General features: G+C 37.1%; 1 protein-coding gene across 2 annotated transcripts in view; it reads right to left on the reverse strand.

The window, feature by feature from the left end:
* The window catches only part of LOC107741973 (kelch domain-containing protein 1-like), a 46,223-nt gene extending 41,381 nt beyond the window's left edge, over positions 1-4,842 (reverse strand). The window contains exons 1-8 of one of the 2 annotated variants that reach the window (XM_016554798.1): positions 4,657-4,842; positions 4,322-4,504; positions 3,937-4,007; positions 3,552-3,669; positions 2,755-2,867; positions 2,403-2,487; positions 2,223-2,321; positions 1,981-2,055 (exon numbers count right to left, since the gene is read on the reverse strand). In XM_016554798.1, coding sequence (XP_016410284.1) covers positions 1,981-2,055; positions 2,223-2,321; positions 2,403-2,487; positions 2,755-2,867; positions 3,552-3,669; positions 3,937-4,007; positions 4,322-4,504; positions 4,657-4,749 — 837 coding nt within the window. In that variant the 5' untranslated portion in view covers positions 4,750-4,842. The remainder of the gene's footprint in view (positions 1-1,980; positions 2,056-2,222; positions 2,322-2,402; positions 2,488-2,754; positions 2,868-3,551; positions 3,670-3,936; positions 4,008-4,321; positions 4,505-4,656) is intronic. The other variant, XM_016554799.1, reaches the window with a different exon arrangement.
* Positions 4,843-12,189: the final 7,347 nt, after the last annotated feature.

Raw genomic sequence — 12,189 nt, forward strand, 5'->3', positions numbered from 1 at the left:
AATAGTCATTTAAATGGTTGTTATAAAAACTTGTTTATATTCTACACAAATGTATAGGCCTAATGTATTTGTAATTTCGGCGATATGATTAGATGGTTTTATCTTCCTAAGGTAAATGTCACGTAACTGACACATTCTTCACAAGCTGTTATACTGATGGTTTCACTGGTTAAAACCTCTTATAGGCACAGAAATGATGCGTGATTGTAGTTGTACTTTATTTTTCAACATATCCTCTGATGTACATTCATGTTATAACTTGTATTAAAGAGAAGAATTGTTCATTTAACTTGTGCTCCGTGCTGCCGTTGCCTGAGGCAGATGACGCGATCTATCCCAGACTACATTAGATGGAAACTTTTATTTGTTTTTTCCAAAACACGAACAGAGCAGCTGGACTGAGTCCCGTCCTGCTGGGAGATGGCATCACAGTGTGTTAAGGGGAGTAAAATTTCCGTCACACGCTTGAGGCATTCGGCCAATCACAACGCATTTCACTTCCTACCATACCGGAGAGAAATAAAATAGCACATTGATCTGCCAGTCGCGGGTCTTTCACGCCGAGAACTCTGCTCATATTTTATGCATAATCATGCATTTAAAATTTAACGACCAAACGGATGTTTATAAAAGTTTGCATTGCTGTTGCAAATGAAATATAACATAGATAACATTAAATAAATATTTTTTACCAGGTTAAATGTTGAATATTAGTAACTCAAACTCCTTTTTCTAAGCCTCTCTACCTAACCGCCAGTCGCGCACATCCGCCATGTTTGTGGTTTTTTAACGCGTTTTATTCGTGTTTGTAATTCTGGACAAAATCCTTCACCAAAGCGCAATGGATTGTGGGCAATGTTAGCCATTAGAGTGTGCACGGATCCACACTTCTAAAATCGACCTAAAATCGGCGATTTGCATAACGCCGCCCAAATGTTCACGCAAAGAAAGAAGGCGTGACTTTTATTCTCGCTGTTGCCACCGCTGCCATGTTGTGGAGTCGCTGTGTGTTTCGTTGTGAAAGCGAAACGACTTTGTTTGGCCTTCCAAAAGAGGACACGACTAGAAATCAGTGGTTAAGTTGTATTTACAACACTGTTCCAGAACAGTTCAACCCAAATATTCAGATGTGTGCTGCGCATTTTATGGAGGATTGATGAGGACTGTTTCCTGAACCAGTAGCGTAATGCGTCTGTGGCACAAAGGCTGTTTCTATAAAGTTGGGCAGTTCCAACTTTGCAAGAACAGTCTGACGCTTCTGACTCACAGCCTGTAAGTACATTTTTTTTATTTAAGGAATTTGCCACTTTCAGTTGGAAATAGGCCACCACACTGAATTCCAGTCGGCAGCAACTTACGGTTTACACGGACTTTAAAGTAAATATGTCAGCAAACTGCGCTCTTTCAAGGATGTGCATTTAATGCATGGCCAAAGTAAGAACATAATCTAAGTGTTTAAAACATGCAAAGTAGGATTGCCAACTGTTCCCGTATTTAAGCAACATTCCATATTAAATCCATACAGAAAGTTTATCATGTCATATGTGCAGTTTTTACATTATGTGCCGTTATTACATTATGAGTTGCTACAGTGTTGTTATTGTTAACTAAAACTAATCAAGTTTAATCAAATTAATTAAAATAAAGCTGAAATAACATAAATATTAGATGAAAAGCAAAATTAGAAATGGCAACTAATGGAAATGTTTAAATACTAAAGTTACTAAACAAATAAAATTAAAGAAAAATAAAGCTAAATCGAAATATTTAACACTAATAAAGATGACAAAAGCATATACATTTAATACAAATAAAATTGAAATGAAAACTGAAAATATATCAATTAAAGTTAATACAAAATATTAATAAATAGTATAATATTATATAAATAACACTGTAACTGATATCACCTCTGCACCAGGGTCTACCTAATAAAACTGAAAATATAATTTTGGAAAGATCAAGGTTAAAATGGCTTACCAGGCCTCCACAGATATAGCCCTTATGACCTAAAGTAGTACTGGCATGTGAGGACCGGGGCTCTGGAGGCTGGCCCTGCAAGAAGTGGAACCAGACAGCAGGCAAACAAGATAATATATACTGTATATAATACAGTATATACAATATATACTGTATATAATATAATGTATAATGTCATCTTCTATGGCTGAGATAAAAATAAAATAAAAACATTAGCAATATCCTATTTTTTGCTCTTTTACCTGGGTTTGTGGTTCAGTCCATGTGGCTGTCACAGGTTCAAACATATGCACCTCATTATTCCAACCCCAAAACTGGAAAAAATCTGACCCGATTGTTGCCTGTAAAAAAAAAAAGCCTCTAAATTAAGTCCAGTAACAAATGTAGCTGTATATTTTTTTCCCCAAGATCTTTCTGCTCACCCAGCTAGTCTCGTCAACCATAAAGCTCTTGGAGTTGTTGACCTCTCTGACTGTTTTGCAACCGTATCCACCAAAGTAGATGAGCCTATGAATGACACCAGCTGTTATAAAACTGCGACATAGTAGCAACAGCTTCTTATTATGTAGCAATTATATGCATCATTAGCATTTTCATTACTGTACATGGCACTAACAGACCTGCAACCCAATTTGCTGTTGCAGCTGACCAGTTTCAAAACATGGTCCTTTAATTTAGAGACTGTATTCATACTATAAAAATCTGAGGAGGACATTATGCAACCACTGTATTGTATATCTGTATAGACAGTGCAGTGAGCTTGTTTTTCCTTACCTGTTTTTGTAGACCCAGCATGAATGTCTGACCCTAGGAGAGGGTGTCCCTCCCACTGTGTCTGTCACTTTTTTCCAGCTATATTCCACACCCAACAGGTCAACACAATACATCTGTCATAACACCAGCAACATAGTCTTAAATATAAGCAGTGAGAATTTATTCCCCACAGAAATGCTACCAGCAGCTTAAAAACAGAAGCCCATAAAACTGTTTTTCACATTTCTTAAATATTCTGCAGGGTATTTGGATTGCATTTTAGGTGGATGTGTCTGAAATGCTAGGATGTTGGAGGATCAAAAAGTTGGAATAAAAAAAAAAAGCTTTATAAAATAAAATTTGTATGGAGGGGAGTGTAACGATATTATGTCTTTGTTCTCTCTGTATGTCAGTGGCAGAGAAACAAGAAAAACATTCACCAGAAATTTTGGGGAGGTGGAGTTTCCTTTCAACAGAGGCTTTGTTCAGTCATATTTGCTTAGAATAATAATTGTATTACACTACAGTATATCCAACTTCCTATAGTGTGCACAGAGCAAAAACTATTTGTGGTGGATATCTACATTTGCGAAACAAAATCTCACTGAGATGTACACAGTTTTCCACAGTCTTATCTCAGTATGAGGGAAATGTTGGTACATTCAGAGCACATTATCACAGTATCACATTCCCTATCAGGTTACAGACAATATATGCAATTATGTTGGACGCATACTGGACAAACCTGTTAATCTGCCTATGAGTGTGTACTTGGAGATGTGATGCTTTATGATGATAACATTCCTAAAGCAGCTCACCGTGTTGGTGTGGCCATTGATGTCACATCCCCCAAAAATGTAAAGCATGCCCTGAAGATATGCACCACAAGCCTGTGAAAGAACAGGAGGAACCTCTCCGCCCATATGTCTCAGAGACCTGCCGCACACAGACATGCAATTGCAAAACTCAGGGGAAAATGTTGTTTGGGGTTGACAATGGTAGTCTCAGGTAACTCTGGAACTACCCACTGTTTTAATGCAATAAAGTACAGCAGGTGGAATAAACAAAACACTTAATATATGCCACGAAAGTGCAGTTTGCAAAGGAACACCTATTGCTAGGGATGCCAGCTATTTTGGAAATATAATTTCTTTGTAAAACAATTAGACCCAAGTTGTTCTTAAATAAAACATGGCATCTCACCAAACTCCACTCTCCATGTCATAAAGCCAGATCTCATCACTGGGCAAAAAGGTTTCTTGTCCATCCACACACTAAAAAAAAAACAAAAAAACATCAAGTTCTCTAATCCCAACCAAACAAACTACACTAAACACTCAGTTTACACTTGTTGTCCATCCACACACTAAAATAAATAAACAAATAATAAATATAATAATAATAATAATAAAAAAATTAAACCAGCACTTTTTTATTCACATTTTCTCTGTAATCCAAACAAGAGCAAAACAAAGTTATCTAATCCCAACCAGACAAACTTCGAATACTCAGCAACTACTCACTTTTTTACGTTTAAGTGGATGGAAAATATTCGCATCGCGATTTAATATTTTTCTGTAGAGCTCACCTGGCAGCCCCCCCAGACGTACAGGTTGTGTCCCTCCAGGAAGGAGATGTGGTCGCTCCGCGGTGAAACCGGTGAACGCTGCGCTGTGACAACCGCTGGTTCTTCTATACTCCCCATTACTGAAGCGCTCAACTGCTGCTGTTCAGCACCTGAGAGCATAGACATCAGCTCCCGTTGTTTACACTAAGAAGACAAACAGGAAACAGATCAAAGATACTGGGTTGAAGTTGGGGGCTGGACTCTAAAACCAACTTGAAAACGACGGAGGTAGTTAAAAACTGAAATTTTGATTAATTCCGTGGACTTTTTATTCACCAAGGGATTTGTTCACTGACCAGTTCAGTAACTCTTTCCGCAGGTTGCGTCGTAGGTGGCGTAGATATAGTCCATTGGACCACGCAGTCGTTTAAAGCATATAGTCGACACATTGCTCCAGGGTCTGGCTGTGAAATTTACGGTATTATAATTACTAGTGCAGTGCCTTATGGAATAAAATCGCTGTCAAAAATAATCGTACGTAATTCAAACACGATTATTTTTGACAGCGATTTTATTCCATAGTGCCTTAGCATAAAGTCGGCATATATGCTGCTGAATTAGGATTGGTTTTCACAGTATAATCAACATTACACAAATAGGCCTACACTAAAACAAACACTATACTATTAAGAATAATAAAATAATTTAATATAAAACATTAGATAAACTTACAAAACCAAAATAAGTTATGCACTTCTGCATTTAACCAGTAGATGTCACCATTTTACAAGACAGGTAAATATGCCCATACGGCGCTATTATGTTCAAAATTACATTAACATTTGTGCATTTGGTACGATGTAACTTGAATTGAATTTAGCATATACATCTTATTAGTTCATGCACCCATGGCCTTGGTGTTCCTAATCACCATGGTGTTCTGAGCCACATGAACATTAAAATGAGAAGTTGATGTCCTTGCTTCTCATCAACCAAAGTTTGACTGCTAATTCATCTTAAGTTCTTGATTGGTTTAAGATAAAATGATACAATTAGTGATACTCTAGGGAGATTATCCTCATATTATCCTCATGTGTTATCATCCTCATATGAGGGAGGCGATATTATCTATAGCAGGGGTCTCCAACCTTTTTGTGAGTGAGGGCTCCCTGAAGAGATAAAATAGTCTCAAGGGCTACTTGTTTGATATACTCCAATACATTACAAGTTAAACCGGACTTTTATTTTGACGGGTTGTCCTGAAGGTCTTTCAGTTTTAGTTTCAGCATGTAATTGACGGTATTTTTTCTCAAATGAAAATGCATAAAGCTGGTGAAGTGACTCTCAGAGCAGCTCTGAAGATGAAGTGCATGTTTTCATGTCCTCATATGTTGAGACGCAGACGCTGAAAACACCGCGAGTCACGTGTGTTTGTGTATCAGATGAAACTACTCCACGCATTCACACAGACACACAGAACATGCAGATTTATTAGCGACATGCACTGACTGGTTGCTGTAACATTTATTTCTGTTGTGATTAATCCATATTGAGTAAAAATGTCGAGAGCTTAACATCATTAACATAAATTGTATCATAATTTCGATATTATATAATTTATCGCCCGACGCTAGGCTATTTATAGAACGTGCTTGGCGGGCGACTCAGAGACTCCATGCGGGTTACCAGGTGCCCACGGGCACCACGTTGGTGACCACTGATCTGTAGTCTACCATTGTTGTGTTTTTCTAAACAGGGTAATGCATTGTCCAGAGAAAATTGAGAAATGCAGTTCAGAAAACTACAGGAATCTGAGGTGTGGGAAACACTGGGACCACACCAGGAGTGAGCTTCCTGTTCTTGAGGGTTGGAAGTTTCCCACAATTCAGTTTAAGGGAAATGATGAGAACGTCCTGAGAACCTTTGCCTGCTTTACATTTATGTGTGAGTGTGGATATATGACAGTTTGCATTATTGGGTACATATTTAATAAATAAATAAAAATGTTGGGAAAAACAAAAAATAGAAACCTAAAAAACAACCTTTCCCTTGGTCCTTCGACAAACATAGGACAGGATTGGCTGGTGGCAGCCCAATAAGATGACAGCAGGAACATATGGCTGGATAACCTAGTAAGATCCCACCGATGGTTGTCAATAGGGACAAATCTCTCCATGGAGAAATAGGTGTGACAGCTGATGGAAGGTCCAGCACAATCATTACTATCTGAAGTCACATGACCGCCCTCCATATTATCCTTCTCATCCCCTGCTCACAGCCTGTAATTTGCTGTGTGTGTGTGTGTGTGTGTGTGTGTGTGTGTGTGTGTGTGCAGAGGCAGAGGAAGGGAGGGAGACGGGGAGGGGGGGTTAAGTGGGGAGGAAAGGACACAGAGGAATGAGAGGCAGAGATGAGCCCAGCTTACACACAGCAAACACATGAGTAACAGGAGCAGTGCGTGAAAGAGCGGGCATATACAGAACACATTTCCCTGACCCCAGAAAGATGGGGAAGATTGTGCACCTATTTTTTTTTAAACAAAGTCAACGAGTAACAGCAGAGGGGAGGAGAAAGAGGTGAGGTGGAGGGGAGATCCTGTGCTTTTCTGGACATTGGTGACTTAACTGTTACAGTGAAGAGGAGCCAGAGAGACACGAGAGGAGGCACACAAGGGGTCATGTTTTTTTTTTGTTGTGAGGCACGATAGCTTGTGTCTTCTCTTCTGGAGTATGTGCGTGTGTGTGTGAAAGATGTCTGAAGAGTATGACAGATGAGCAATACCATATCAAGAACTAGGAGTCGGGGGAGCACTCACTGAAGAAATGGCTCAGGTGAGGTGACTGAGGGTGGGTCACACATAGATCACAGCTCTTTATTTTCTGAGAAAGAGAGATGCACGCATACTCATGGCTTTAAACAAATCTCACAACAGATACAGCATGCTGGGAGTGTAACGTGTTTGCAAACCCCAGAGAAGCTCAGAGGAGCAACAGTGTGAGAGAGGTGTGGGAAGGAAACTTCTATTTTAAATTGCTTCTCTTTTGTTGACATCAGATTTATATATAATTTTCATTAAAAGTTGTGAAGATATTTGCCGCATGTTACATTTTAAAATGCTAGTTATAAGTGACTTACAACACTTGCAGAGAATTTGTGTGGAGAAGCATTTACTGTGAACTGCTCAGAGACACTGAAAACAGCTATCATGAGCAGCTCACAAGAAAAGATCACAGTGCTTCACTAAGAAACTGGCAGCTCATCAAATTACATATTTATTTAATTACAACACAGTCTTTGTAATTTCGTCACCTTGGAATTATAAGGTTCTATCTGACATTTTTGTCAAAATTGAGTTATTCACATATTCTTATTCTGTGACAACTTATTTACATTATGTGATGTTTTTTTTTTTAAGTTCTGTACATTTTGGGACTTTTTATTTAGAAACCAAAAAGGTTCTATCTACAAAGTCGAACTCTAACTTGGTTCTATAAGGTTCTATCTGTGAGCCAATCAGCACTTTGAATGCACACAAGAGTGCCAAACAGAATCAACTTTCTTTGTCATGTCGCTGGACTGCTCCGTGAGAACATGAAAGATTAAATGTTAAATATTTCAAATGTAAAATATTTTAATAATATATAGTCAGTGAAGCATTTTTCAATGTTTATTATCTCTTAAAGAAGAGATAAAAAATTATAAAAGAATGTCTGTTTTCTGATTTTTTTTATTCTTGTAAAAAGTGTATAGACCCTAGCGACCGGAGGTAGGCCTATGTAACAACAATAATTAAATATCTGATGACTCAATAAATGTAATTCACCTTTATTCCTCAGAGTGTCACTGTTTCATAGACAATGACAATGTTTGTCATGACTGTTTCACTCATAATTACCACAGGCATAAAACAAAATGGCTTTACTGCAGAGCAATTACTGTATGCAATGAAATAAATTTGATGGTCATTTGATGGTGGATGTGGTGAATAGCGATCAAAATGTTGTTTTTGAAGACGTTGAAAACTATAGTTTTGAGAATATGGTTGAGATTGCGAATATGAGCCAGATGCTGAATAAGTGCACTCTGACTGTAGTGATGGTAAAATCATCTGCTCAAATTGAACCCTTCCAAGTTTAAAAAGGTAACAGAATATGCTTTATTGTATTCCTTTGTAATTGTTATTAAAATATCAGGAGAGTTTTACGCTATTGCAGCAGTTACAGATCCCGTGTTCTGGGTCGATATAACTTAGACCCGATATGTAATGATTGGTTTAACATTCATGCATTTAAGGGTTAAACAACTTTGCTAAAGCATTGTGTTTTCTTGAAGTTTAAAGTTTTAAAATGTCTTAAATTTTACATTATTGAGCCTTAAAGGTCAAATGGTCATCAATTTAATTGATGAGGTCTTAATTACAACAATAAATGTTAACATGTTATCTCGGCCATACTGATCTCTAGAGAGATCCCAAAGTCCTGGTCAGATGTATTACAGTTGCTGTTTAAACTGTTCCTGCAATGATGTGTTTAATTACCCACCATATTCCTGCATAAAATTAACACCTGCACTGGACAAAACATTTAGCATTGTCTTTTATGATTTACTTGAACAAGAAAAAAAAATGCCCTAAAATATTAAATAAATTTCATAAAAAGCATTTAATTTACCTTTCTCATACATATCGACACATTGTTACAACACTAATTTTATGTTTTAAAACAAATTATGAGTAAACTGTTTGTATTTATTGAAAATTGTTGCTTCATTTACTGTTTTGCAAGATAGAATCTTATAATTCCAAGCGGACCTGTTGGCCTGTTCCAAAAATCCCCATTTACAAATTTGAGAGGATTTTGATATTGTACATTTAGAATACATTTAGGGTCTCTGTCATTTTCATGTATGAAAGAGACTTGTTCCCCATATCACTTTTGCTACATGGAATGCAAAATCTTTGAAGCTCAATATCTCAAAATCACTCAGAATGCAGATAGAACCTTATAATTCCAAGGTGGCGATTTGATTATTTTTTATTTATTTTTTTTTAACCAGTTTTCTGTAATTTTTTTTATTTATTTTTTTATTATGCAAGTAAGGAATGTGACAATATTTACAAGTGTATACACACATACATACACACATGCCAAGAATTTTACTAGGTGTGCATGCATTTTAGCTAATATGTGATGCATTTAAAAAGCGAGGCATGCATGTCTCTCAATTATTATTATTCAAATACATATAGTAAATACATAAATAAATTAGTAAATAATTAAGTACGGTAAGTGAATGAATGAAAGGGGAGGAGTAAAAAGAAAACAAATGTGTAGATTGCATATGTACACATAAACCATATTCGGTGGTATTATTATAATAGAGATAAAATATATAATAATAAAACTATACATTATATCAATAATATACATCAATCAATGTGTACATATATACACATACATAAACATATCCACATGCATACTGTATATCTACACATATTATATTCATTCCCCTTGTTCCCCTTCTCTATCTATGTTTGTAAAATTATTGTTGGGAAAGTGCGTGGGTCCAGTGCCAGGTTTCTCAATTAGGTAGAAGGACTGGTGAAGTGGAGAGAAGTAGGTATATTCTTTACGTGCAGGATTATTGATTCTCCAACTATCACCAAGTCCAAAATGGGTTATGTATTGTTTTATTGTTTCTGTAGAGTGCCAATTTCGTGAAGAAATTGAGGAGTTTGATCTGTCCATTTGTGGGTTAATAACCATATTAAAGTCTCCTGCAATAATGATATTATTCGTGTCACATATTAATGAAAAGAATTTATGAAAAAAAGATGGGTCGTCATTGTTTGGTCCATAGATGTTAGCTAAAGTATATGTTGTGGTTAATGGATACATTAATGATGATAAATCTCCCTTCTGGGTCAGTGATGGATGTATTGAGGATCAATGGAATATTTTTATTTATCAAGATTGAAACTCCTCGTTGTCTGCTATTGTATGTTGATGAGAATGCATTGTGAAACTGTTTAAATTTAAAATGTCCAAGTTCTGAGTTTGAAATGTGTTTCCCGCAGAAAGCATATATCTGCTCCTATTTTCAACAGGTGGTTAATTATTGAGGTCTTTTTTGCCTGGGTACGGAGGCCACGCACATTCCACGATACAAGTTTAAGTGGTTGCATAATTATAATTATTTGTTATTCAAGAGGTAGCAGAAGAAGAAAAAAAAAATTGAGTGCACAGTTATCTAGGAGCTGAACATATATATTTAGACAGTTAGAGACAGTCTGCGTTGAGATGACGTGTTTATGTGTAGATGTATGTGTTAAGTGTGAAGTTAGGTGCGTGTACATATAAACAAATACTTTAAAATAAAACAAAACAGACAAGTGTGAAGTTAGGTGTGTGATCATATAAACAAATACTTTACAATAAAACAAAACAGACAAGCACGGCATTAGATTCATTGCGTGAGTTTAAAGGCAGGTGGAAATCGAGCGGGTGTGTCATGTAAATATATTTTAGCAGTCACTGTTTATTTACTCTTATGATGTGAGTTAGAAGAGCCGTGGGGTGATGTTGGAGTCGCGGTAGAGTTGTCCTTCGATGTAGAGTTTGTCCGCAATCATATTTGCACGTTCATTGTTCTGTCTATGTCTTTTCATGATGGGGTAGAGAATTTTGCGACGTTCGTTTATTTCACGTGGAAACTGATTATTTAGTCCGTAGTTTGTGCCTTTCAGTTCTTTCGCCTTGCTTTTGATGAGTTCTTTTCTGAGGCGATTTGATCATTTTTGATAATTTAGTTCATGCTCCTTGTATCTCAGCAAGTTTAATGGATTATTTCATAAAGCTAACTATAGTTTCAGCGCTGACTTATGCCTAAACTACAATTGTTTACCTTTTCATAGCAGTCTGTAAAGTATGAATGTTTTATGCTATCGTGCATGAATAAATGACTCGTGGCATTCACTTTGTGTAACGTTAGGTTACAACAGAGCAAACTTCTACTATCGACTACATTGTTTTCAGTTCCTTATGCTCTTCATTTGAATGTTTTAAAGGGGTTCTATAATGTTTTTACACTTTCAACTTCCTTTATTGTGTAATGTTGTTGCTGTTTGAGCATAAAAAAGATCTGCAAAGTTACAAAGTCCACTCCAAAGGGAGCTATTTCCTCGAACACCTCTACTGCCAGAATGTTCTTCCCGGAACCTACACATCTCAGTATCTTGAATTTAAATAATTCCTGCCCAAGGCATGACCAAGAGGGCAAGGCCTAGTTGAGTTGCGTTATAGTGTGTTTTCACCATTTGTAGTATATGCTGTTTCAAGTCAAGTCAAGTCACCTTTATTTATATAATGCTTTTAACAATACAGATTGTGTCAAAGCAGCTTTACGGTAACAAAATAGGAAAATAGTGTGTCAATACAAAAGGGCAATAGTAAACACTCAATTTTTAGTTAAAGGCAGTTCATCATTGAATTAAGTGATGTCATTGTCCAGCTCAGTTCAGTTTAAATAGTCTCTGTGCAATCAAGTCGACGATATCGCTGGAAATTAAGTGTCCCCAACTAAGCAAGCCAGAGGCGACAGCGTCAAGGAACCAAATATCCATCTGTGACAGAATGGAGAAAAAAACCTTGGGAGAAACCAGGCTCAGTCGGGGGGCCAGTTCTCCTCCGGCCAGACGAACTAGCAGGTTGATCCATGCTGCACCAAAGTTAGATTGTGCAGAGGCTCATCTGGATCCGTGGTCTTGTCCCGATGGCCGTCTAGGAGACAAGGTCTTCACTGGGGATCTGTCTCTGGGGCTCATCTAGTTGTCCTGGTCTCTGCTGAAATTCAGGGCTGTAGAGGTCATCTCTAGGTGCTGATCCACCATC

The sequence above is a fragment of the Sinocyclocheilus rhinocerous genome, unplaced genomic scaffold, assembly GCF_001515625.1.
Source record: "Sinocyclocheilus rhinocerous isolate Xijiao unplaced genomic scaffold, SAMN03320098_v1.1 scaffold3694, whole genome shotgun sequence".
In the NCBI taxonomy this organism is placed as follows: Eukaryota; Metazoa; Chordata; class Actinopteri; order Cypriniformes; family Cyprinidae; genus Sinocyclocheilus; species Sinocyclocheilus rhinocerous.